This window comes from Neodiprion lecontei, chromosome 6 (genome assembly GCF_021901455.1).
Source record: "Neodiprion lecontei isolate iyNeoLeco1 chromosome 6, iyNeoLeco1.1, whole genome shotgun sequence".
NCBI lineage: Eukaryota > Metazoa > Arthropoda > Insecta > Hymenoptera > Diprionidae > Neodiprion > Neodiprion lecontei.
The window spans coordinates 28,163,973-28,189,200 of record NC_060265.1 but is presented as its reverse complement, the minus strand read 5'-3'; the positions used below and the strand labels follow the sequence as shown (position 1 = coordinate 28,189,200).

General features: G+C 37.0%; 2 protein-coding genes across 7 annotated transcripts; one reads left to right on the top strand and one right to left on the bottom strand.

Moving 5' to 3' along the window:
* Nucleotides 1–1,032: 1,032 nt before the first annotated feature.
* LOC107227205 (alpha-actinin, sarcomeric) lies at nt 1,033–21,268 on the bottom strand. Of its 4 annotated transcripts, XM_046743137.1 has the most exons (14): nt 20,800–21,268; nt 20,216–20,328; nt 7,786–8,020; nt 7,256–7,591; nt 6,596–6,685; nt 5,863–5,948; nt 5,153–5,498; nt 4,748–5,024; nt 4,492–4,663; nt 4,122–4,358; nt 3,924–4,008; nt 3,349–3,692; nt 2,949–3,245; nt 1,033–2,857 (listed from the first exon to the last, which is right to left on the bottom strand). In XM_046743137.1, the coding sequence occupies exons 2-14, from the start codon at nt 20,315–20,317 to the stop codon at nt 2,699–2,701; spliced, it is 2,766 nt and encodes a 921-aa protein (XP_046599093.1). In that variant the 5' UTR covers nt 20,318–20,328; nt 20,800–21,268; the 3' UTR covers nt 1,033–2,698. The 4 variants fall into 4 exon arrangements, with proteins under 4 accessions (XP_046599093.1, XP_015523766.1, XP_015523765.1 ...); XM_015668280.2 differs by lacking the exon at nt 6,596–6,685; XM_015668279.2 differs by lacking the exon at nt 5,863–5,948 and having other exon boundaries at nt 6,600–6,685; nt 20,756–21,266.
* Nucleotides 19,886–24,620, top strand: LOC107227206 (uncharacterized protein C19orf47 homolog). Of its 3 annotated transcripts, none has more exons than XM_046743160.1 (3): nt 19,886–20,043; nt 22,148–23,242; nt 23,328–24,620. In XM_046743160.1, the coding sequence occupies exons 2-3, from the start codon at nt 22,243–22,245 to the stop codon at nt 23,468–23,470; spliced, it is 1,143 nt and encodes a 380-aa protein (XP_046599116.1). In that variant the 5' UTR covers nt 19,886–20,043; nt 22,148–22,242; the 3' UTR covers nt 23,471–24,620. The 3 variants fall into 3 exon arrangements, with proteins under 3 accessions (XP_046599116.1, XP_015523767.1, XP_046599115.1); XM_015668281.2 differs by lacking the exon at nt 19,886–20,043 and adding an exon at nt 21,529–21,718; XM_046743159.1 differs by lacking the exon at nt 19,886–20,043 and adding an exon at nt 21,754–21,976.
* Nucleotides 24,621–25,228: the final 608 nt, after the last annotated feature.

The following is a 25,228-nucleotide window of genomic DNA, read 5'->3' as shown; positions in this document are numbered from 1 at the left end:
AAACTTCTGAATCGTTCGAAAAATAACAATTGTATCAATCAATGCACGGAGAAATATCGCTAAATTCCCAAGATTTTTTTTTATTTTTTGCATAACTTTGTCGTTTTACAGTTATCATAATTACACTAGTGTAGTAGGTGATGAAATAGGCAAAACAAATTAATATTCGATGGATGTGGTGTACAATATGGGATGATAGATCTGTCTGATTAAATTAGTCCTTACGATAATATTTTTTTTTTTTTAAATTATATGTATATATGTATAAGAATTACATGTATATGCATAGGTATAATTTTTATAATAATATAATATTGTATAGTATATATATTAATTCATTTTTTATTGGTTTTCTTTTTTTTTTGTAGGTTTTGTTACATCTTGTATTACGTTGCGTGTTACATGTGGTATGTATTTGTGCGTATTTCATACGTGTTCATGTTCATTTTTCCAATTATAATAATTTTATATTTAAATATTATAACATACTGCAACTACATAAAGCCAAGTCTTTGTAAACATTTTTTTCTCCCTTAAGACGGTGAAGGCGCAAAGAAAGACTGTTTTTGAATTAGCGCGTGAAGCTTGAAGCCAAACAAAAAACTTATTGAATATGTATTCTTTTTTATAAATAAAAAGATAATATGCTCGAGAACATATGCGTGTATGTATATATGATATATCAATAATTACACAATGATTTTAAGTATATTTAGATGAATGACTTTTGTCGTATGTACGTACGATAATAACACGTCAATGAGATGACTGATAGTTGGGAGCTGCTTTGCAGAGATTAATATTATAGACCACAGGTCCGATAAATGTTTCAAAAATATTTATAAAAATAAATACTTTGAAAAGTGTTTCGTTCACTACAGTAATTAATATCGGTAAAATAAATAATTAAAAATCAAATAAATAAATAATTTTCAATTGTATCGCTTTGACCATTTTGTTTTTCTTCTTTTATGTAACTTTTTCAGTTCATCTCCTTTTGTCTTCCAATTAATTAAAGATCTAAATTTACAAGGCGACACGTTTATAACTCGTTACGCCGGTTTTATCTTTTTTTTTTTTAAATAGGCTCATTTCGATTCGATCGTACAGTTTTCTTGTTTCTGGGCGGAAAAATTCATTTCTGTAGATCATCCGTTTTTCTCTTCTTCTTTTATCAATAAGCTAATATCTTTACAAATTCAATCGCTACCAGGAGCACAGAGTTGATTCACATCTAGCCATCACAATATTGGTATGTAACGATATTAATCAGAATTTATTTTTTGCAAAAATAAAAGTACTGTCATGAACCAAGATTCATGTTCTCAGTTTCAATTCCTGCTGTGCTATTCTGACGACTAACTACATCACGTTCTTGGGTGAACTTGCACTGCTGACAATCAATTAAAAACTATCGATGAAGTCTATTTCACAGAAGACCTGATACAAATCTGTGCTCCCTTAAACTGGACATGGCAAATCACTTTGTTTTTGGCATATGAGTCACTTATGACCAAGTGTTACATAAATGTTCAAAATACTGAAATGTTTGCTACTTAGATATTGAAACTGAATTTTTGTTTCGTATCAATAAATTTTTATGGTTGTTCAACTGCGCCTGCCACAAAGATTACTGAATATTAGACACATTTCGATTGTAACAAATGTCACAGTATTTCGAAAATAGGTACAGTCTCGCTACTATATCTGTCGAACAGAAAACTGCAATTTGTCAACAAAGGCTTCGAGTGATAATAAAACTTCCACAGCAAATATTAGAAGATAATTGCTTTGAATCACTTAAATAACCATTACATTCTAATAGCTGCTGTTGCTCTATTAAAAATGCACGAAATTACATGTTTAATATTTAATAATATCCTATGCCTAACGTATTTCCGAGCGGTACTTAAATTCCAAGCATTTGATAAAAGGACAAGAACCGTAAGGATATTTTAAAACTGTGATCAAATAACTTTCAAAATGAAATGTTCGATGGTTCATAAATGTGCTTTCAAAAAACTATTTTCATCCCGATTCAATGAATATGAATTCAACATATTCCTGACATATGGTCACGACAATAGCATATATTTTCATGTTAGAAAAATATCGTAGCTTAACTATCGTCTGGAGTAAGGGGAAGGGAAATAATATCACACGTCAAGTGTAAAGATCAGTATTTAGGATAGAAATTGTGGACTCCAGTGCTCGTTCAATGGAATGCCTTTGTCAAAATTTAAAGTAAGATTTATCGAATTTTCCATTGATATTAGTGTGAAATTTTTTTTCCAGTCCCTTCCCCTTGTAAATAACCCCTAATATATATTTATCTTCTCAACGTATAATGGGGTTTCGAAAATGTAATCTGCTGTTATTAAACCTTTTCCTCGCAGACATTTATCTTGTCCAAAACGATAAAACTCTACGTTTTTTTGACTAACTAGTTTTAGGTAGAAAAATATGAATCTTATGTCAAAATGCGTAAATCTGTTTTGTTTTCTATCATTAACCTTTTTTTTTTAATTATTTAAGATTGTAGTATATATTTTATATAGGTTATGGATACATCATAGAGACCTGAATAGATTCGTTACAACTAGATGATGGTATGTGTTATGATATGGTATTTGTCGTTTTACACAATTCATATGCCTGAGTGGAAAAGGTATAATTTCGTATACTTTACAGCAAAGACTTATAGGTCAGACTCTCCATATAGAGCAGTCGAGAACGAGCGATAGTCTAAGGCTCCAGGTATGGCATTAATTCCTTTGTATGGAGGCATTCGTTGGATACAGTACTCAGCTTGATCAGGAGGCAATTCCCTCCTCAATTCATCAGCCAGGATGTATGGCTGCAATTCATAAACGTGACGATATTTAATTTTACCAAATAATGCGAATTCAGTGATCACATCTTTTTTTCGAGAAGTGTAAAGTAATTACCTTATCGCCAGCTAAAATGCGGAAGCTGTCAATGACTTGCTCCGCAGTATCAGTATCAGTGGATTCACGCGTCATGAAGTCCAAGAACGCATCAAAGTGTACAAAGCCTGAACTGTTAGGATCCACTATGGCGAGAATACGCTGGAAATCAATATCACCTTGCCTGTCTTTACCAATCGAGTAGCCCAATGAGACAAGGCATGATTTGAATTCATCTGGTGCAAGTCTGCCCGTCCTGTTCTTATCGAAGTGGTTGAAACTGCTACGGAATTCATTCAACTGATCCTGTGTAATGCCCTGTTGGATGAAAAAAAAACAAAAAAACAAAAAAAAATTATAATCAAAATTACTTCAAGTTTCAATTGATTGTAAGGTATTTCGATATAGAGAAATAAAATACCTTCGAGTCCCGAGTAAGAATCTGGTTCTCAACCTCGTTGATGTTGCGGTTGATGGAAGTTAGTAATTGTTCCCAACCAACGCGAAGAGTTTCCATGGTGTACTGTGTATACCGATTTTCAAAGATCATTCCTTCTTGCACAGCTTGGTGAATCTTCTCAAGTTCTTCAAGATGCGCCTTGTATTGGTACACAGCTGATTCGTATTCCTTCAATCGGTGGAGCTGATCTTCAAGAGTGCCCTGAAGGCCGAGACCAATAGCAGTCACAGCATCCAACTGCCGTTCCATCCAGGGTCCGACAGCGTTGGCCTTCTCGGCGAATTGCCGACGTAACATCTCATTATCTTTTCGTCAAGTTAAGGTTTGCTATTTCATCAAATTCAATATACACCAAACACACATAAAAGGTAACATAAATTTGTTTATAACATTGACATTAACGCTCAGTACTTGACAAACCAAAATTGAATGAGTTAGTTTTACCAAACTTGTTACCCATTTAAACGTATAATAAGATATTATCTGTGTGCGGTATTCAACCATGACAATATTAAACATAATACACATAAGGATACTCTGTTGTTTGCGTAGCTCGGCAGCTAAAGTACCGTCACGTTGTGGTACCAGTTGCCTAACGTCACTCCACTTCTTAGTTAAGTCCTAAATAATCGATGTTTGAAAAATATTAATCTTCAACTTGTAATTACACTTAAATCAAATCTCAAGTTTTTAGTCTTAGAATATTCTTCTCCACAGTAAAGCGCGAGACTTACTAATGCCGTCAGGGTAGTGTACGGGTTTTCAAGTCCGCCAGGAATCTGGAACTGCTTGACTATCGACTCAACTTCACGAACGAGACCAACAATGGAGTTGTATTCTTTGTCTGCTTCTCCTAGCGTAGCTTTGAATGCTGCATGGGCATCCATGAGACCTTGAATCTCCTCCATTGTATGAACAATGAACATATCGACAAGATCCTCGCGAGTTCCGTCTAACCAGTTGTTGAACGGCTGGAATAAATCAAAAATGATCACTACTCATCCAGGTTTGCAAGAATGAATTCAGAATTGCCTAACATAATCCTCAATATGCTTCAAAGAATGATCGAAAAATGACAAATTAGTTGATATTTCAATTACACACAGCAGCACGTTTGGCGAATTCCAAATGCAGAACGTCGATCTTCTCAAGAATTCGTTCCGCTTCATCCAGAGCCTGGCGTCTGCGTTGAGTCAAGGTACCGAGCCTGTCCCACTGGTCGCAAATGCGTTGGCACCTTGCATTGACCGATGCACTATCATGATACTCCAGAGTGCTAATTTTATATATAAATAAATTATTGAAAATTAGGGATAAGCAATACCGTTTGTTACCTAATAACTACCTATTTGTTACTTACTTCAACTCCTGAGCAATGGCAGCAATTTGCTCAACTCGATCCTGGTGTGCAGCAAGATCGGATTCAAAGGCTTCGTGTTTTTTTTTCAGCGCCTTCAATTCGTTGAGCTTGCACTGGCGGAAGATTTGAGATGTTAACATCTCTTCTTTGCCAGCGGTCCAATCTTCGTGAGCGTCTGCCTTGTGCTTGAACTTTTGAGCAAGATGCTCAAGACGCTCAAGACGCATCATTTCTGACAGAAGCCATTCCTCAAACGCTTTTTCTCCAAGTTCAAGTCCTGTAAAGTTTTATTCGTAATTTGAACTGTATTTGAGTTGGAAAAAAAAAAGAACCATATACTATTGCACATTTCAAAATACACTTATTCTGTATCAACGTTCTGTATGATGATCATTTTTTTCTCACCTTTCCATGCTTTGTTGATATCCGAGACCATTTTTCCCTCCGTAGGCATGTAAGCAGGACGATTGCTCAGCCTGAGTTTAGTTTGCAAAGTATTGAAATTGGTCTCAAGTTTTGCTTTCTGTTCAACACGCGGTGGCTTGTGCTTACGACGGTAGGTCCTGTACTCTTCTAGTTTCTTCTGACAACCGGCCAGCGAATTATCTGTCTGACGACTAGCCAACCATGGCATAGTTCGCCTTATCCATTCCAGCAAATCTGATGCCAATCGCTCATATTCCTCCATAAGCCTCTCATTTTCTTGATTTACTTTCAAAACCTTGCAAATCCTGTTGGCAGCTGTCTCCGCCTATAGCCGAATATCATACGCGAATAAATCGAATGCATCGCAGAGGGTTATAATTTTTGTGTAATTTGTTCTTACGGATTTTGGCGCTTTTTTATTTCAACCTATGTAAAACGTACGCAAGAACATACATAACATGCTGTACATTTTGCAAGGTTCTATAATTCATATTCGGTAGTAGTTTGAATTACAAACAGTAGAAATACTGTCCTGTAGTTAGAAAGTTGAATTTGAATTACAAAAGCTTCGTGATTTGATAAATCTGAGTCTTGGAATAGAAACAGAACTGTACATACCAGTGGCATTATGTAACAGCTAATAATAGTAGTTAGGAATTATTGTCAATGGAAATGGAATACACACACACCTTTTGCGCACCGCTAAAGCAATGGTAGTATGACGATACATAAGTCATCACTGCTCTCTCGTCGGGCATAGCAGTATTTCTCATGTCTAGAAAAACACAATCGAAACGCAAACCATGCAAGGTTAGTTGAAAAAAAATAACATCATCAATATGCTATTGATCACATTAATTAATTGATTAATTAAGACATTCGTCAAATCTTCAATGCAAAGATAAAATTTACACTGTAACATAGGGTTGTCCATTAGTCTTGATTAAAATTTGTCAGCTGGATTAGATCATTCATTTCTCAAACAGGTACACCAAGCAAATTCGTATATTTGTAAACTTTTGTACTTCCCTATGCACAGGCAATTGTAAGTTTTCAATTGAATCGGTCATTTCATAGCTCAAGTTCGCATTCATACAATAGGTATGAATAATTAAAGCATAAAAAGCGAATGATTTCGATTGTGTACTGTACAGGTTTAAGCTAGAATCTTAGAATTCAGTAATTGATACAAATATGCATAAAGAATGGGTAAAAATGGCGAAAATTTTGTCAGCTGATAAATATCTTTGAAAAGCTTTGAAAGCGTGACCGATTCATGTACATCGCTGTACTGTTTGTACACAATATATATTATATGAATAACGATTATTCAGTGCGATTAAGACGATGCGCAAGGGTTTACTTTGTACATAAGGATGTGTATGGGGTTGTGAATAATAAGGGACACGCAATGCATTGCGCTGACCTGCTGGGCGCCCTGGAACGCGTGGTAGTAGCAGGAAACGTAGGTCATGATCGCACGTTCATCCGGCTTCGGGGTGTTGATCAAATCTATTACATACACATTATCAAATCTTACAACAGCTGTTAACATTGATTAAAATATCCGTTATTTTGGTTTGAAACGAGATCAAAACCATAAAATGTCATTTTATTTCAGTGATATGGCTGCCGAGCAAGATATAGCAATCGATTCTAATGAAAAAAAAAACATCTTCTCCACACCCAAACCGCATTATATAGATAGAAAAAGAAATAACACCTGTAAACGATAAGGAACATACTACAATCATTAAATCGAATTGATGATGGTACAGCTTTTTTTAGTGAGGTCGCTACAGAAAAAACCTGTACAAGTATGACTCGCGAAAATGTTAACTTCATAAATTCCAGTGGAAGAATTATTACTTTACAACTAAATGGGATAAATATGTTATACACAGTAGAAAGGTATAAGTTAGAAGCTAATTAGTTGTGATGAAAAACACCTCAGGTGTATTTGTTACACAGCTATTTGTAAGATGTATCCTTGTAAACTTTGATTCCTAAATTATTTCTTGGTTGTTGTAGAAAATCGCATTGTAATAGTTATTGCTAATATCAAATATAAGCTAAATTTACCATCGGGATCCAACATCCGTGGGATGTCGAGGTACTTCTCAGCAACGTCAAAGGCGGTATTCAGATTTTCCAGAGGATTGTCCTTGCTTAGCTTGTTGTAGTCGATGAGGTCAGGGCGATGGCGATGGATCAAAGCGCAGAATGCCAATCCATCCTTGAATGACAAATGGAAGTTCTGGACGTTGACGTTTTTGTACGGTGCCGTTTTTCGTTGACACCAGAGTAGAAGTCCCTCTTTGGCAGTCATCTCTTCCACAGAGATATCCTGAATTGCAAATCTAAGAATGATGGTCCAGATCATTCCCAGAGTCATCTTCAGGTTACCATCAACGATTTCTACCAATAAATTCACATTTTTCAGAGCCCAGTAAAATTGTTGAGACGGATTAGTGGTCGAAAAAATGTATGCCAATAAAATTAGAATGACAAAAATAATGTTACTAATTAGTGAGGGGAAAAAAAAAAAACAAATTGAAGATTTTAATAACAGTATTACTCAAATGTTTACAACATACAACGACGACACAAACCTTCAGCGCCAATAGACACGAGTTTGACTCCCTTGCTGGCGATGTAATCGAGAGCCTTATTGACATTAGCGATCTTGTGGAAACGCATCTTGCCACGGTCTGGTCTTGGGAGGGTCTCTCCAGATATTACTTCCAGTAACAACATAAGTTTCAACCCATTTCTGAAGTCGTCCTCGATTGATTCGATCGCAGTACCAGCCTTTCGGAGATGTGAGTTACACCATGCAGTAAAAGTCTGTAAGCAAAATACTCAAGGTTGGCATGTTTGGGACTGAATTTTAGAGTGCAATTCAATGAAAATTTTTTTTTGTTTTTCTTATAACATACTTGGGATAAGATAATCTGTTCCTTGTTGGTGTTGGGTGACCAGAATGATAAGTGTCTCCATACCAAATACGTTATAATGCATTTACGATTTCATCACGGTGACATTATTATTATTTTTGCTATTAACTATGGTAAATTACGTTGAAAATAGTCCAAATGTTGTGTACTTGATAACGTTACAAGTTCGAAGATAGTTCTACGTTTATACATGTTTAAATATGCTGAGATCTGCAAAGCATAAGCAGTAAGATAATACGCTTCACTTCCTGCCCTGCCTTTGTATTATTTCAACACATCACCGATTCGGATGCCACACCTAAAGCTTAGCTAGCCAAACATAACGTAAGGATCAGAATTATGCTTACACTCCTCTCGTAAGTTCTAGAACAAATTGTTACAAGGCTCTACAAGGCTCACAGTTTAAAAGTAAGCATTTTACAAGCGCAGAATGAGTTTGCCGATAAAAGAATTTGCGAATCAGTTTATTTAGGAAAAGAAACGAAATATTGGGTATAGCATATAAGAATCACCCAGTAGGTGATAAATGCTTCTGATCGAAGGTAAATCGCATCCTTGAAATACTTGGCAAAAACTGTGGTAGAAGCCTAGTAGCGATTAAACAAGAACGACATTATACGAAGGAGAAATTTTAACAGAAAATTGTGTTTGCGGTGAGATACAGCTTCGTGTGTATTTTAGTAGCGACCCCGATCCCTGATGCTATATATATCTCGCGACCTGATTCCTAACTGGCATTTCCTACTGCTTTGCAACATGCTGAGACTGAAGCTAAGGTTTTCTGCTGCACCCAGTCTGCGATTAGCAAGGTCTCGTGACCTTAGCTAATATCCTCTGGATCCCAAGAATTATGCAACCTTGGCTAATGTGACACAGTCGTTTAATTGTGTAATGTGCTTATGACTAACTGTTTACGCAGACAAAAATTGCTCAAACTGTGACAAATATTAGCAAATTATATGTGAATTATTCTCGTCTAATTTCGATCAATTTCAGTCAGACGTCAATTCAACTCTACCGGATTCAATATCAATTGAAACTCATATGCAACGCGGTATAAAAATCAGGATAAACCGGTTGTAAGCTTGTTTTTTCAAAATATATTCTAGCTACGATTAAGAGATAAGTTTGTTGGCAAACCGGATAGTAAGAGGTCAGAATTTTATTCAGTATGCGAAAATGAGGAAACATATTGCGAATTTCATGCTATTAAAATATCTTCTCGACTTGATGTGATTGGAGTAATTGATGATAGGATGAATAAGATATCACAGTTGATTATACAGAATTTGACAGAGCTACCAACGTGTTATCTTATGTATGATAAATTGTAAGTAATTGATTCATCGGTAAGCAATTAATATCAAAGCCATGAATGGCGCTCTGATTGAATCCACAAATATCCAACAGCCAAGCATTCTGTATTCTATTTTGACTGGTAGTTCTTAAAATAATTTTCTAAATCTAAAAGCATCCTGGGTTGATTAAGAATTAATTTCGAGGCTCTACATGTGTTGTAAAGATATTTTTACAAACATCTAATACAACGTTATATTCTTATCCAACCGTAAAATGAATTTCATTTTAAAAAAAAAGGAGGGGCGGATAAAGTAAAAAAAACGATGCTTTCTAGAAGCACAATTACCACTTTCTTCATGAAATCAGATTTGAGCAAGTCGTAAGCTGCAAAAGAGTATTTCGATACAATTTCAACGATAACTTTAATTCTGTCATAAATTCCAATCTATACGTTATACCAATAATCCTGCAGAGTGTGCAACTTTATTGCACAGAAAAGATTAGAATATAATTGTTATATCAGAGTATCAGTTATTACGCTACTTAGCAAACGTTTACGATTCTATAATTGACAGCATTACGATAATTCACAACCACAACATGAACAATGTAAAAATTGTTTCTTTTCTTCGAGTTTACGCATCCGTCGTAGTTTTATTTTTTCCTTAACATTTAGAATCCAAAAAAAAAAAGATCGAATAAAGTAGATCTGTGAGCCGTTTGCGTGTCTAAGAATGGATGGTTTTTTTTTTGCTTTTATTTTAATTTCAATTTTATTCTTCTTTTTTTTTCTTTTCTTTTTTAAATTTTTTTTTCTCTCTTCCTTACTCTCATGCGAAGAAAAATATTGCGTGAAACTTAATACGGGCAGCGTAACGCGGCGGCGGGCCAAAATTGGACATGGGCCACCCTAACCCTCAATCCGAGCTACGATCTATTTGTAAAACATCGACTTCTCCCGCTGTAGCAACCGCTTCAAAACCATCCGTCTACCTGATGATAATTTCCGTTTTCCCGGAGCACGCAAATTCTACATACCTAATCTATACTACTTCATACGTACCAAAGTACCTAGTAGTACTAATAGTGGTAGTAAATCGTATAAATATGAATTTGAAAAATTTCTAACGTACGAAAATATATCTTATAATTATTTTTTTAGTGAAATATATCTTTCGCAGTGGGGAGACAAAACAAGCGAAGAGAAAAAAAATATCATATTATGCGTAGAATGCGTTCTGAGTCACGACCGAATGGTCGTTAGGAAATCGTTATATACAGATGCATCAACGATATGTATGCCTACATAATCTCATAACTGTACAACGATAAGAAATATAAATTCTACAAATCACCGACTCATGCTATATTATGCTTACAGGTATACCTATTCGACGTAAATTATCGTTCAACGTTGTTGTATCTCAATACTGATCGCGTATTGATCAACTAATGCAGAATCCCCCCCCCCCCCCCCCTGAAACAAACGTTTTATCGATTCATCCGACGTAAACACGTATTGGATAGTTAATCTGGTTATCAGTAAACGTAGAATCGAGATATATGTATTATAAATTGAATTTGAAATCGTATTCCGATACGTTAGATTTTATTCTAAACTTTTAATATTATGCGTGAGTCCAATAAACGATATTTAACAATAGATCGATAACGATCGAGCCAGCGACAGCGTCACGCTGCGTGTGTAGAGAAGCATAAAAAGAAAATATGCCGTCCAATGAATCGATCGTTTTAGCCTAATTAAAGTACCGCATATACGTGTGTGTGTGTGTGTGTGTGTGTATGTAAGTATAACATCGCGACTGATATATTTGTAGAAATTAACGCTCGCAAACACGTTGACGTAACAGCAGCGACGATTGTAAAAACTTTCATAGGTTTATACATCTAACTGTAACACGGACATTCGGTGACCAGGCGTTGAAGAAAATTTACTTTATTTCGGAAAAAGCACGAAGTTTACTTGTATTTGATGCAATGTACTGAAATATACGTATTATACAATACAAAATCGAAATGGTGTATAAGGAAGAAGCACGGCGTTGCCTGCAACTTACATATATATATATTCAGGAAGAATTGTAAAATCGTTGAAATTCAACGTGTGTAACCTTATATATGTACATACATGTTGTTAGGTGTGTTATGCCCGGTGCAAAAAACAAAAAAGAAGAAAAAAAAAAAAAAAAAAACCACCTGCCGTATGTATAAAATTGCAGGTGCACCCTGCCACGAGTCCGTGTCCCCCGATGAAAGGAAGGCAACTTCCCCGTTGGGAAGTTTACAGTTTACACGGGTACAGTACATTACAAGAATAATTATCTTTCTTTGTGAGATCGATGAGTCAAATATCGAGTGTCAAGAAAAACCGTACAAGATGCGGAATATCATGACGATGGGGAAAGTAGTGATAATTTTGTAAAGAAATAAAAAATAATTCACATCATTATACAAAGTATATTGTAAATCGTTTGAAAACAACAAATATATGTGCGTTTGTGTGTATTTTTTTTTGGATGATTGCAGTCTGTTTACCCAAAAAATTACGAGCCATAGAGGGAGAGAGAAATATAAAAAGAGAATGAGAGAGAGAAAGAGAGGTGACGTTGAAAGATATTTTTGTTAGTCGTCACTTTTAGACCCCGGTTTTAGGCCTGGTGACGCAACGCAACGCGACGCGACGACGTCGTCGGCCACCCTGAAACGCGTTGCGATTCCGTCGACGAGTAAAAACATCTGTAAAATATGTAGAAACCAAACGGGAGTAAAGAATGGGAAAAAATGTTACGTTGTGTAATCGGTCAATGGCGATGACGTCGGTCGGTCGGCGGACGGAATGACGCTTTTAAGGGCTCGAACCGCGTTCTCTGCAATTTCTTCCACCACAGCTGATTCTCGGTGAAAGAACACGCATCATTTTACGTAAACGGTTACAGAGCTCGTGTGTTATACCGAAATACTGTTCCCTGCGGCCAATCCGCTGCGGGCAGACAGGCGCGGCGGATTGTGGGCGCGATGAGGCTTTGGCGCGAAGCCATAATAATCATCCACGTCTAATTCGTTCGCTCCCTTGTCGCTGCTTATGTATACACATATGTGTATGTCGTACGACTTGAATTTAACGTAAAATACAATCTGCAGCTAAAAACAGGGAAGAATTCCGCCAACCGTCTCGGGTCGGGGTTCAAGTTCCGAATTTGTAAAGATCCGAAAGTGCCTAAAAATAAAGTCTCGATGGAGTGAAATTCCGAAAATTAAAATATACCCACACAACGTAGTTTGCTCAACGAGTCGGTGTGAAAAATCGGTAAAACCGAAAATCGGAATGATCAGGATTCCGAACGTAAAAGTATAGAAAATTCAAAACAAACAAAGATAAAAGTGATTAAATTTCACCAAGCCAGAAATTAACGGAACTGGAAATCTTAGATAATTCGGGATACTTTTCTCATTTTCGCATTTTCGGAACTTTGACTTGTCGGATTCACGCCCTTGTCCGGCATTGTATCCTTTCGAAACTTTGCATTTACGAAACTTTGACGTTCCGTCTAAGTTTGAGTTCTTTACCTCAAGTTTCGCCACTAAAAAATTCGGAACTTTTCAAATTCGGAATTTCAACCCTGCCCCACCGTCTCGTTTCATAACTCTTGTAATAACTGCAGCGATTACTATAATACATACACATACAATGACATATTAGCGTGAATCACAGATCGATCGGAAAGTGTACAGGAAAACCTTTCCCTCCTCTTCGGTCATTCATCATTCGGTCGTGATTTATGATACAATGTGTGTAAATAATCCTAAAATTAGACGATCGGGGGAAAAGAAACGATTAAAAGATATGTGTGTATATATATATATATATATATACTTAGTGAGACTCGATTCCGTCACGTGTGGGCGATTATTTTCTTTGATGTTATTTTTACACAATTTCTTCGATTTTTAGAACTAGTATTACACAGCTTGTCGCCTCTCGAGCTTATCGCATTCGATTATCGCCATCCGGTATTGCGTAAAGATTATTCTCCAAAGTTTCGAATACCTGTTTCGATCAACCTGTATAACAACGTTCAAGTTATGCAACAATAATAATTTTCCAAATCTGAAATGTGTAATCAATTTTCTGATAATCTCTGCATACTTTCCTTTTCTATACAACACAATCCAGTGTTTATTTTTATAAATAAAATTGCGTAACTATTTCCTGGTTTAAAATCATGTTCGATGAAAAATATTTCATAAAATTTAATTAATCTTTGGCGTTTTGTTAGCCTCATATTTGGTGCAAAACTCAAGAGACAAATTTTTTACGCCTTTGCCGGAAAAGGTTAGCCCATATATACCCAGGCGCGCAAATGTCGGCACGTGATTTACAACGTCAATTGTTACGAGATACAAAAGCACACTCAGCTGCTGCATCTGCACTCTGCATTAGAAACGGAATAAAAAAAGACAGGAATATCTAATAGTTTCATTTGAATATCACTAACAATAATGCGTGGTTAAAATTTTGTCCGTATAAAGATTGCCTTTGTAATCTTGCTCGTACCTTATACGCCCACCATTACATGCTCTTCGAATTTCTCTTTCATCACTTCGTACACCGTAAGTACGATGATGTGCACGCGATTTCCGCGAAACATCACCGCGATGCTTATACAAGCGGATGATACTCGAATACTTCCGCAAAAAGATATAATATTCGCATTACTCATGCTGTGGCTATCCAGCACATGGATACATACATACATCCACACACACACATACGTGTATATACGAATTACAATATCTCGCACGGTCACGATTGTCACGAATTGAAAAGCTCACGCGCATCGTCAACCGGCGGCGATAAGACCATTCGGTATAATAATAATAATTGCAGTACACGTTAACTTTTCGTATGTATGTCGATTGGCGTGGTTTTTCTTTTTCAATTTTCTTTATTTTCCTTTCTTTCTTACGTACCCTTTAAAAAGTTTGTGTTTAGCCTTAAACGAAGCCTCGTAAAACCGGAACTCGGTAGCAGAATTCTAAAAGCTGACTAATCTCCGATTCGAATTATTCAAATACTTTATTAACTGAAATACCTCGAAAACTATGCAAGTTGGGAAGTTGTCTTTAGTGTCAACGTCAATGTAACGATGCATTTTTATAAAAAGTCGTTATTTTGCCACTTTAAGATTAGTCTAATTTCAACGTTTCGATACATAAACGTTACACCAACTTGAGTCACGTCTGATTCCGATTTCAGATTTCCTAATTTTATCATTCAACGACAGAAAATGATACGATTTCTCTTTAGCGGGATTTTGGTGACGTGTATACCTAATAAGCTTGTGTCAAGTGTGAGCATGCACGCATGCAAATTGCAAGTACGCGTCATTTCATAAATATACCAAGAAAAATGAAGGTTTACATGTAAAACACATGATTATAATACATCACAACCACTTTCGCGTAATATAAATCCAAGTGTAGCGGTTGTTCCTATTACTTAGAAGTACCTCTCATCCCGCAATCTTAAACCTTATAAATATACTCGATCTTAGAGATATTCTCCATATATGTATATGTACATGTAACGTGTTTTTCACTAAACATCGTGGATCGTGATATTACACAGCCGTATAATTAGAGGTCTCATCATTTTTCTACAACCAGTTCGGAAAACTAGTGAAGTTATATATCTGTATTTTTTAACTTATGTATATGTACATACGCATACGATAGCTACGTAAAAACTCTGCGTAACTTCCAGTTTATGAAAAGATTAGCATATAGGTATATTTAACGGCGAATGATTCGTTTGCTTTTTTTTCTATGAAATTCCAATTTCACATGGAAAATAATTTTATACATTATATACATCGTGCACGCACACATACATATATATATATATATATGTGTGTGTGTATGTATATATATTTTATTATTAGATGAAAATTACTCTTCGTTTGCAGGTACAGCTAAATCTGTCCATGTAATATATATATATGTCACGCATAAAACGTGAATACGATCACGTATAGTTCGTGTTATATTGAAACTTGAGACTCGGTTCAATATTATTACATACATCCATGCATAATATGGCCCAGTCAGCAGATCAGGCTTCATATACGGTCTGTATAATAGAGACACATAATAAACACGTGAAACGATAGCGGATCGTCAAAAATATAGGTACACTAAACCTCGACTACTTAATTATTACACCATTCATTGACGTTTTTAATTAAATATATTGCGCGATGATTCGCGTCATGATTCCGCATAACAAAATATTTTTTTTATACATCCAGGTATTACGTGTATCAAATCGTTCGATAGTGGCGTCTAAATTATTTGCACAACTTTGTAGTCGGATAATACTGATAGCCCGGCATCATGCTTAAATTAATCTACCGACCCTGCAACTATACGTATATTTCTGCAGTAAAGTATTAAAGCAGCATGTAATAAACGCTTGGTGCACCCAGTGCTTTGAATTTGTGTATGAGTTAGCAGAAAGTTTTCTTACTTCTTACTTCTTTTCATTTTTTTTCTTCTTCATATTGTTCTGACCCAATTTAATAGAAAAGAATCGCATGTGTTTGCGAATATAAAATTCTCAACGATTGAGAAATGGATAGAAGTGAGAACAGTGTGGTACGTGTTTTATACATAAATATACATATATCTACATTTATATGATAAAATATAATAAAACATTATCGGTAATACGTGGTAACGAATTACGACGTCGTTTGTACAAAGAAATATTTATAACCGTTCGAAGACTCGTGGTGTCGATATAATTACGCGTTGTACGAAATATTGAGTATTTGCAGGGACACTTTATTTGGCAACGTTCACTGAACAGCTATAATACGAGACTGCTCTACTCGTTCCTGGTGTTTCTCGACTTTCGACGAGCAGATTCACACGTGCCGTCTCGGGCAGTGATCCTGAGGAAACTTTGTAAAAAAAAAAAAGAAAAAAAATGAGACAGGAAGAAAGAGAGAGAATTTTTTGAGGAGATTAAGAGTCTTTGACGCTTTATCGATCAACCCGCGCAGAGTAGTTCTTTTTTTTTTATTTTCAAGTTATTTAAAACGCATCGAATATACGGCAAATATACCTATACATGCATCGTAAATTTATGTATAATACTCATATGTTAAGAACTACACGTGCAGTTTGGTGCGTAATGTGTTAGATTAAGAGGCACAAAAAAAAAAAAAAAAACACGTGTGAAAACTGTTTCGAATGATCATCGAGCACCGGCAGCAAGCAATCCGCTGATCGCTATTTCCGTGTGTGTGTGTGTGTGTGTGTGTGTGTGTGTGTGTGTGTGTGTGTGTGTGTGTGTGTGTGTGTGTGTGTGTGTGTGTGTTATAAAATATCTCTTTCTCTCTCAAAGTATTCGTGCATCGCTATTTATCGCTGACAAATTACACATACGGTTGTACGAAAATAGATTTTCCTCAAGAAAATCTGCAAACACGATCGGTTATATCAAACACACCGATAGACGTGTAATCGGGCAACAATTAATCGCTGCGTGATATATATATATATATTTTTTTTTCTTTGCCTTTGTAGAGTGGGTCATACACGGCAGAACCTGATTTAATTTCGATATTGGCCGACGGCCGGTTTGAAGGCAAGCCGTTCAACCGTTCGAAAGGTCAATGATTCGGGATTAAAAAAAAAATCAATTAAAAATAACATTCTTCACGGAAATATATATGTATATATGTATATATGTATATATATTACCCGCTGCTTCTCGGACGTCGACGTTTTTTGTCTACAGTAAGCGGCGAAATATTCGTAAAACGGGAAACGAGTTAAACGTGATCTCGCCTCCTCTCCGCTCCTTCTCTTTTTCTATCTCTCCCTTCAAGTTCCCAAGATAAAAACTTCTCTTTATCTCTCTCTCTGTTTTTTCTTCACCGCGTCCTCAGTAATCGATGTATGTATATGTGCATAATTGAATATCATCTGTCACGGTTGAGAGAAATTGGTTAAATATGTAATTAAACCAATTGCGCGGCGTGATCATTTATTGTTATAGGTATAGATATACATTGTACCGCATTTCTACAGGTTTAATACAATATGACTGTTGCCTGTTGACGACAATTTATTTAACGGTCACGCGACTTGTTTTTCCTAGAAAATAATACCCTGCAGCGTTAAACTACGGAATGCACTAAAAGACTCGCTGATAATTTTATTACACATGTGTTCCAAAAATGCAAGAAGTACGATGGGATAGAAAATAATGCGAATTTGGCGATACGTCCATTAATATCATTAAAGTCAATTGAGTATAAATTACAGTGATGAAAAGTTCTTTTTTTGACACGATACGCGTTCTATTCGGATAAAATTTCACTGATAGCAAGCGGAGATGGGAAATAATTGTGTTCAATTTATTCGTGGGAGAAACTAGAAAGGTGGTCAACATAAATTTTTTATAAACTTCTTATAAACGGAATAATTTAGCGGTGATCTGATCCCATAACTATGATCGTATCAACAATCGCGGTGAGGAATGAAGAAAAATATTGGAAACATTTCATCCGATGTAACTTCTAGGATTTGAGCACCACGTTAACGAAGTATCGGCGCGGTAATTTCTTCTTGGAACTTTTAAATAACCTACTTGCTCTCTCTGTAAGTTCATGCTTGTGAGGAAGCAGGATGAATGATGTACGACGTGATTATGTAGTAAAACCACAAAGCGGGTACAGAAGTGTGACAACAACAACGGCCGTTGTAAGGAATGCAAATCGTGGATTGAAATATTTTACGGATATACATAAATATTCCATTGAATAAGAAATTCCGTTGAAACCCAACAATTATAACAATATACATATAATAACGTTTGAATCGTCAAAAGATCGCGATGAATCTGCATCAAACTTCATCATCGTCATATCGTATTAACAAAAGAATAATTATTTGTTGTACGTTTACGAGTGGCCGAGTAACGTGCACGTTTATTACGAGTTATAATAAAGCGGGTGAAAATTGTACGAGATTCTCTAATGTCAGTAGTACTTACGACCTTTGGACCGATTGCATAGCCGACCTTTGAACAAAGACGGAAGACGTAAAAGTGCCGTAAGGAATTGAGTATGCACGTATGTACGAGTATTTGAAAATTTCTTCGCTATATATAATTTCAGTATGATGAAGTGCTTCCGAACCAGAAGTTATTCAACGCCGTATTCACGCATTAATTACACGGATCGTTTATAAAATAAACGGCGGAACGCCCGTTTACCGTGTTTACACAGATGTGTGATTGATTACTTTTTTTTTTCTTCTTTACTTTTGTTTTCTTAACCCAGTCTTACATCATTGTCTTCATTTGAAGCTTTTCTCTCTCTCTCGAAACTCCGAGTAAAACGTACAAGAAAAATGTATAGCATGTAAACTTGCGCGTTTCAAGAGTATCATTGTAATCGAATGTGCAGCGTTCAAATGAATTTTTCCTCGAGTATTTATGTACTTTTAATTTCATCAAACCGCCGGCACATTTAGTTAAACGAAACCGAGCGCAAGCATTCCATCTCTGATCGTGAGTCAAGGCAGGATTATTTCTGTCATAAAATCCAAAAATATAATCTGAAGGTCTATTCCGCATAGACGTGGAAGAAACTTTTGACCGACTGCCAAAATTTTTACCGAAAAAAAGGAAACTAGTACGATTTTCTATAGGACAGCAAACGAATAATATCAACCGATAGAAACCGTCGTTCGCGGTTGATTTTTCCCGATCGATTGGTAATCGTGTAAAAGTAGAAGTAGCAGAAGTAGTACTAGTAACAGTAATAGAAACGAGTTAGAATGTCAAGTTTTAATTTCCCAAGATATACATATAATTATTCTACATACTCGTACGACCAATCGTAAGAATCACACTCCTCCCCTGAAATGGATGTCATATACGGAAACGTAACAAACGAGGATAACCACGAGAAAAGCGCAAATAAGGAAATAACCACACAGCCTAATCCGACCTAGGCCAACGATAAAGTGGAGTTCCCTTGAAGTTACACAAGCTGTTGTGTGCATGCATCGCATGTGTGTACGTAGATAGATAGGTATAATAATATACCTGGTGCGAAACGACGGGGGGTCGGAAACGGAATGGATTTAAAGTAGACCGAGGTGAGGTGAACGGGACAATGCTGAATGCGTTGCAATGAAAAGAAAAATAAGAACAAGAATAATAAGGTGAATGAGGAAGAGGGATGGCAAAGGATGGGGCGGGGGGGGGGAGGAATCCGTAAACCTAGGTGTTCGCGGCTTCGGTTTGACGTAACGACGGAAAACGCGACAGATCAGCCCCCGGAGGGATCGTTTAAGAGGAAAAGTAAACTCCGACGAAGGTTCACCGCTTTGGGCAGCTCGAATCGCGGTGTCGCAAGCGAGAAAAATACGGGTGAGGCCGCGGCGTCGAAGCAACGGGCAAGGAGCAGAGGAATGCGGTGGCGGTGTATGTACATAGGTGGTACATACATACGTTGTATACTACAGACGAACGTTCCTCTCTTCCTAGTTCGACGAGATATCTCTGCTACATAGGTAAGTAATCTATCTATAATATATATATATATATATATCTCCCCCTCTCTATCTGGGCGAAGCAAACTTACGCGGCGGCTGATCGCGAGAGAGGAAGCAAAGAGAAAAGAAAGAAAGAAAAAACAGAGTAGATAGTACGGATTGATCTAAGGTTGGAATTTGATTGACTCACTTTTTTCTGCTGCTTCTCCCAGGCCGGGTCCAAGAGACCCTCGCGTTCCCACTCCTCCTCGGGTTCCATGTACCCATCCCCGTATGCCTCCATGTCGTTCATTCTTGACGCCCCTTCAAAGGTAAACGTGGGTGAAGAAGATGAAGATGACGATGATGATGCACGACGAGGAAGATGAGGACGATGATGATACTTTTCACTTTATATCCGATAATAAATAATGGGAAACCGAACGGACGTTCGTGCGATTGAAGCGAACTACCGATACTCGTTCTCTTCTCGCTCTCGCGGCAATATGACTCGTCGTCGTCGTCGTCGTCGTCGTCGCTAAACTACGAAAGAACTTCGACAGTGAAAGAAGTAGAAAAAGAAGAAAAAAAAAAAAGAAAGAAAAAGAGATGGAAGAAGAGAACGAGCCAACGAGCGGGATAATAAAACGTTGAAAGAAAATAATAATGGAAAGGAAGAATGCAGGAATAAAAAAAAAATAAAAAATAAATAAATAAAAATGAAAATAATGATAATCGTAACGCTACGTACGAGAATAACTTGTGACCAAAACAAATAGGCGGCTCAAAACGTACCCGCCAAGCCCAGAAAACCTTTCGTGTCGTCGTTTGCCCTCGCGCTGACCCCTCTGCCTAGAATCTGACAATCGGACCACTGCTTGACAAAACTTATCCCCACTCTAACCTCCTTTGCCGCCGCTGCCGCCGTAACCGAGTGACGAGAACCCCACCACCGGAGGATACCGCGGGTAATAAGTATCTGACACACACACACACACAAACGCACGCACGACACACGCCGGCTCGAATCCCTGTCCCTGGTATCTCTAGAAGACTTGACTCCTCGAATCTCGGTGGACTGGTCTTATTTCTTTTTTTTCTTCCTACTCGCCGAAACCCCTCTCCACTTTAACAGCGCCGGGGAATATCGGCGCGAAGGTGTCGAAAATAACTCAGGGTAAAAGCCTATCGAGGCGTACCTCCCTCACCCACGCGTACCGAAAATAATTCTGCTGAAGCCGCGGGAAGCTTACGAAAAATCAACCCGCCCCCCATCGCCGGAATACACAAATGCAGGCGATTGTCAGAGTGTGCTGCGCGGTTGGTACGAGATGGATTAGCGAGTGCCGGCAGCGTGGAATCGATCCTCGATTCGAACAATCGAATCGTTTCGAAACTGATTGCGAGCTTACCGATTCGGCCACCCTTGGAGGCTAGACAAGGGGCGCGAACTCAAATGGAGGAATTGACCAAACTTGTCACGGTAATCGTTCACGTTAGGTTTATTTTTGTACCACTATGGCTGCAGGGATGCTCAAGATCGACTAATCGATGACATTGCAATTACTCCCTTCGCTGTCTTCGTTGCACAAGAAACACCAGCGCCATCTTTGTTTAGGCAGCTATTTGTTTACATCGAGTTCGTACCCTTGTGTAGTCTGTATGCATCCACGGCCGTTGGGTGCGATTTACAAAATGGCCGTGTCCCTGTCAGGTTCGTATTTGTTTATTTCCATACAGATAATCCGCTGGACCTTTCTCTTTTCCGTCCCGTTTGTAAAGATAGAAATTTTTTTATCGATCAAAAAAATTTCCCTCAAACCATTCGTCTACGCTGTGATTATTGTTTAAAAAAACATATGCCCTTCGTGCAGTTTTCATTCCAACTTTCTTCTTGCATCTTTTTGAAACGATTTACAAATAAGACAGCAACGTGATCGTCTCATCTTATTCGAATGACCATGGAGCTCTGGTAATTGAATTAAATTTCGATTATGAATATTGACGTGTCGCACAATCCAGCATACGCCGTGTTGTGTATTACTTAGAGGTTAGGAAGAGAAGAATTATCCTCCAACTTCCCTTTTACCTCAGTTTATAAATGAGCGGTGTAAACTGAAGTTTAATTTCACTCTGTTCGCAGCATACTGGGTAAAGTTCTTCATCGGAGCTGGTTTCCCTCAAGATGTCGCAACCAAACATGCGGTTGTATTTTCGAACAATCGTATCCATCCGGACATGTTGCCGGAACTTGATAAGCCGAGTCTGAAAGAGATGGGGATAACTTTGATGGGAGATATGATAGCAATCTTGCGATATGCAAAAAAAGTCGTCGAGGAGACTACGTGTGAAAAATTTCTGGTAGATTCTGAAGGTTCGATAGTGTCAAAGATTACAGCTAAGCCTGTATTGAAAAAGCCAGCTATTAAAATGGTAACCAGAAGTGCCACACCTGGTAAAGTCAAAACAGAACCAGAAAACACTACAAAAATAATGAAAAACACAGCCAATGCAGCAACGACCTCGTCAGACATGGCTAAAAAGAAACCTGTAGCTGCTAAAGTTGTATCGCGTGTTATTGAAAGGCCAAAATCCCAAGTATCTCTTAAAAGAAAATTAGATTCGTGTTCCGATGATTATGAGAGCGAAGCTAGCGACGAAGACTGGGATAATAATAATCCAAAAAAAATTGCACCTGAAGATGAGGTTGGGTATAAAGTAATAATGCCTAAAGGCACAACACTGAGAAGTCGTAAGATATTGAAAAAAGTTTTGGAACAAAAAAGGACAGTGTTTGATCGCCTTGGCGATAGTTCGGTTACCAGTACGACAAACCTTGCAGAAACAGCAACACCTACCTTTAACGTTACAGGATTAGGAAAAGAGGTGTTCAAAAGAAATTCGAGTGTTTTTAACAGGCTGGGAGATAAAGACGGTAAAAAAGAGCAGCTACCTTACGTTGGAATTCTGAAGAATGGTACAAGCAGCACTGCGACACCTGGCATCTTGAAAAATTCTTCAACCAGACTGGGAAATACAATCCTAACAACAACGAAGGTGGTCAAGATGGCCTCAAAGCCTACCGGTGGCACCATGCGAGCTGACCAAGAGAAAAAACAAAAAATTGTTCTCGGCAAAGCAAAGCAGTTGGTACGAGTCAATAAGAAAATCACCATCAATAACCCCTCACCTACCACTACGAAAGTCATCCGGAAGCTCGCTACTTCAAGCAAACTGGGTAATTACGTGTCCTATACTCATTTCTTTGAATTACTTTCGTTCATCAGGGAATTGGATAATGATTTTTTCATTTTATTCTCTAGCCTCGCAGCAAGCATCCGCTTTGCCTGCAAAAGCCCGCCTTGGTGTGACAAAATTGTCACCAGTAAAGCAAGTAACGTTTAACAAGACTGCAACCGTGAAAAGACTCGTGAAGCCAGGGGTCTTCAGCAGACTTGGAGTCTGAGGCAAAATGTACTAATGACTTACTATTTCTTTCATTGTTGATGAGCTTTCTTCGTTTCCCATTTATGGAGTGTAAATACTTGGATACTTGGCTTGTATAAGTATCGAGCATAATATAATAATATGAGGATAAAATTATAGTCAGAATTCAATATCTTGTAAGAGACTAATACCTAAATTGCTCACAGTAATCTTAACATATTTCCTCTAAAATATATTCAGTTTCAGTTCATGTGGAAGTGACGTGCAATAGAATTCTGCAAGTATTTATTGAGGAATTGATCATATTCACTAGTATTATATTTACTGTCAAAATAGGAAAATTCTATTGCACAAGTCCGCATAAATTTTGTAACAAACTACAAGCGGAACCGTATATTACTGTTGGCAGTCGTTAATCCACCGCGTTTCTACTTCCTGACATCAAATCAATTGTTTTTAATTTCACTCTTTTTATATAGCTTTGTCAAGTAAAAACTTGCTTTGTCTGACTAACAAATTTTATGCACTTCTTCAATGATGGTTTTTTTCCACCCTTAACCATATCTTTTGACATCACTTTTTCGGACTTGTATAGCAAATTACAGAATATTTTTTGATTTTTTGTTTCAAAACCACAGGAAGATGCAAGATTCGCGATTACAATCTATTGCAACTACTTGTCAATTCCTTATAGAAATGAGCACTATTTACCCAATTAAGACTTATTATTAATCTGACTTCCTCCATGATCGCGACGATCAAAATTTTTTAATAGCATTGTTTATCGTCCACATATAGCTGATAGAAGAAACTTGATTTCGTGAAATTTGGATTATTCGAGAAATATAAAACCATCTTCAAGATCGGACTATTACGTTTGTTAAACGGGATTTAATGCAAATTCAATTCTAAAATTTTAGAATTGGTTAGACTTGTAGAGTTGATTTAGCAATTTTGCTATTAGCTTATGCATTTTTCAATATTCATCATTTTCTGTACAGAATTTAGATATTTTTAATTTTATAATTTGTGATTACCATTTAAGGGAGATCATTATTACTCTGTTTTATTTAACAAAACTTGGATTTAATTAAAAACATTATTTGTCAAACGCTTTATATTAGTTTCATTATAGTTTGTGAAGAAAATTATCAAAACCATATGCTACCTATGTGTTTAATTTCTTTTATTTTCGTAAGTGAGACGATAGAAAATGTGTTGCTTGCACAGCTGGCAACCTCCTCTTCTCGAATTACCAACGCTTAGTGGCATTCACAAGTTCACTCGTTATACCAAGTAAATTTATTAGTGAAAAAAAAGCCAAGATTACAATCACGCTATAAATACCGATTACATGCGAAAATATGTCCATGGGTAGTACCAATTTCTACTTAAACAATCTATTGCAGTAAAATGTAATAATTGCGGTATATAAGAATTTCCAAAGACATCTTCGGTCAGTAAAAAAGGTCCAGAAATGAGAAGACTGAAATATTAGCGCCTTACGACAGGCAAACCCTGTATGCACTTTTGCAAACCAACTGCAAAAATAATTTAGCACATTTTCCTTACCTATCGCCGGCGAAAATGGAATGGAAAAATTGTGATTGACAATTGATCTGATCGGTGATCCAGCAGATTTACAGCCTTTAAATCGACGACGTCGACGTATCTATGCTTGTTCCCTCAAGCGTTGTTGCCTGACCTGAAGGTTCCGCGAAAATCATACCGAAAATTACAGATTCATTTACATACTTGTCAGTAAGAGCGATTGGCA

What these genes read in the sequence shown, in the direction of transcription:
- LOC107227206 (XM_015668281.2), top strand. Translation starts at nt 21,556, where the DNA reads ATGACATTGCAATTACTCCCTTCGCTGTCTTCGTTGCACAAGAAACAC. An exon ending in AATGGCCGTGTCCCTGTCAG is followed by an intron (nt 21,719 to 22,147) that starts GTTCGTATTTGT and finishes CTCTGTTCGCAG; the next exon opens with CATACTGGGTAAAGTTCTTC. An exon ending in CGCTACTTCAAGCAAACTGG is followed by an intron (nt 23,243 to 23,327) that starts GTAATTACGTGT and finishes TTTATTCTCTAG; the next exon opens with CCTCGCAGCAAGCATCCGCT.
- LOC107227205 (XM_046743137.1), bottom strand. Translation starts at nt 20,317, where the DNA reads ATGAACGACATGGAGGCATACGGGGATGGGTACATGGAACCCGAGGAG. An exon ending in AATTCGCCAAACGTGCTGCT is followed by an intron (nt 4,359 to 4,491) that starts GTGTGTAATTGA and finishes GATTTATTCCAG; the next exon opens with CCGTTCAACAACTGGTTAGA. An exon ending in ACACTACCCTGACGGCATTA is followed by an intron (nt 4,009 to 4,121) that starts GTAAGTCTCGCG and finishes TCGATTATTTAG; the next exon opens with GACTTAACTAAGAAGTGGAG.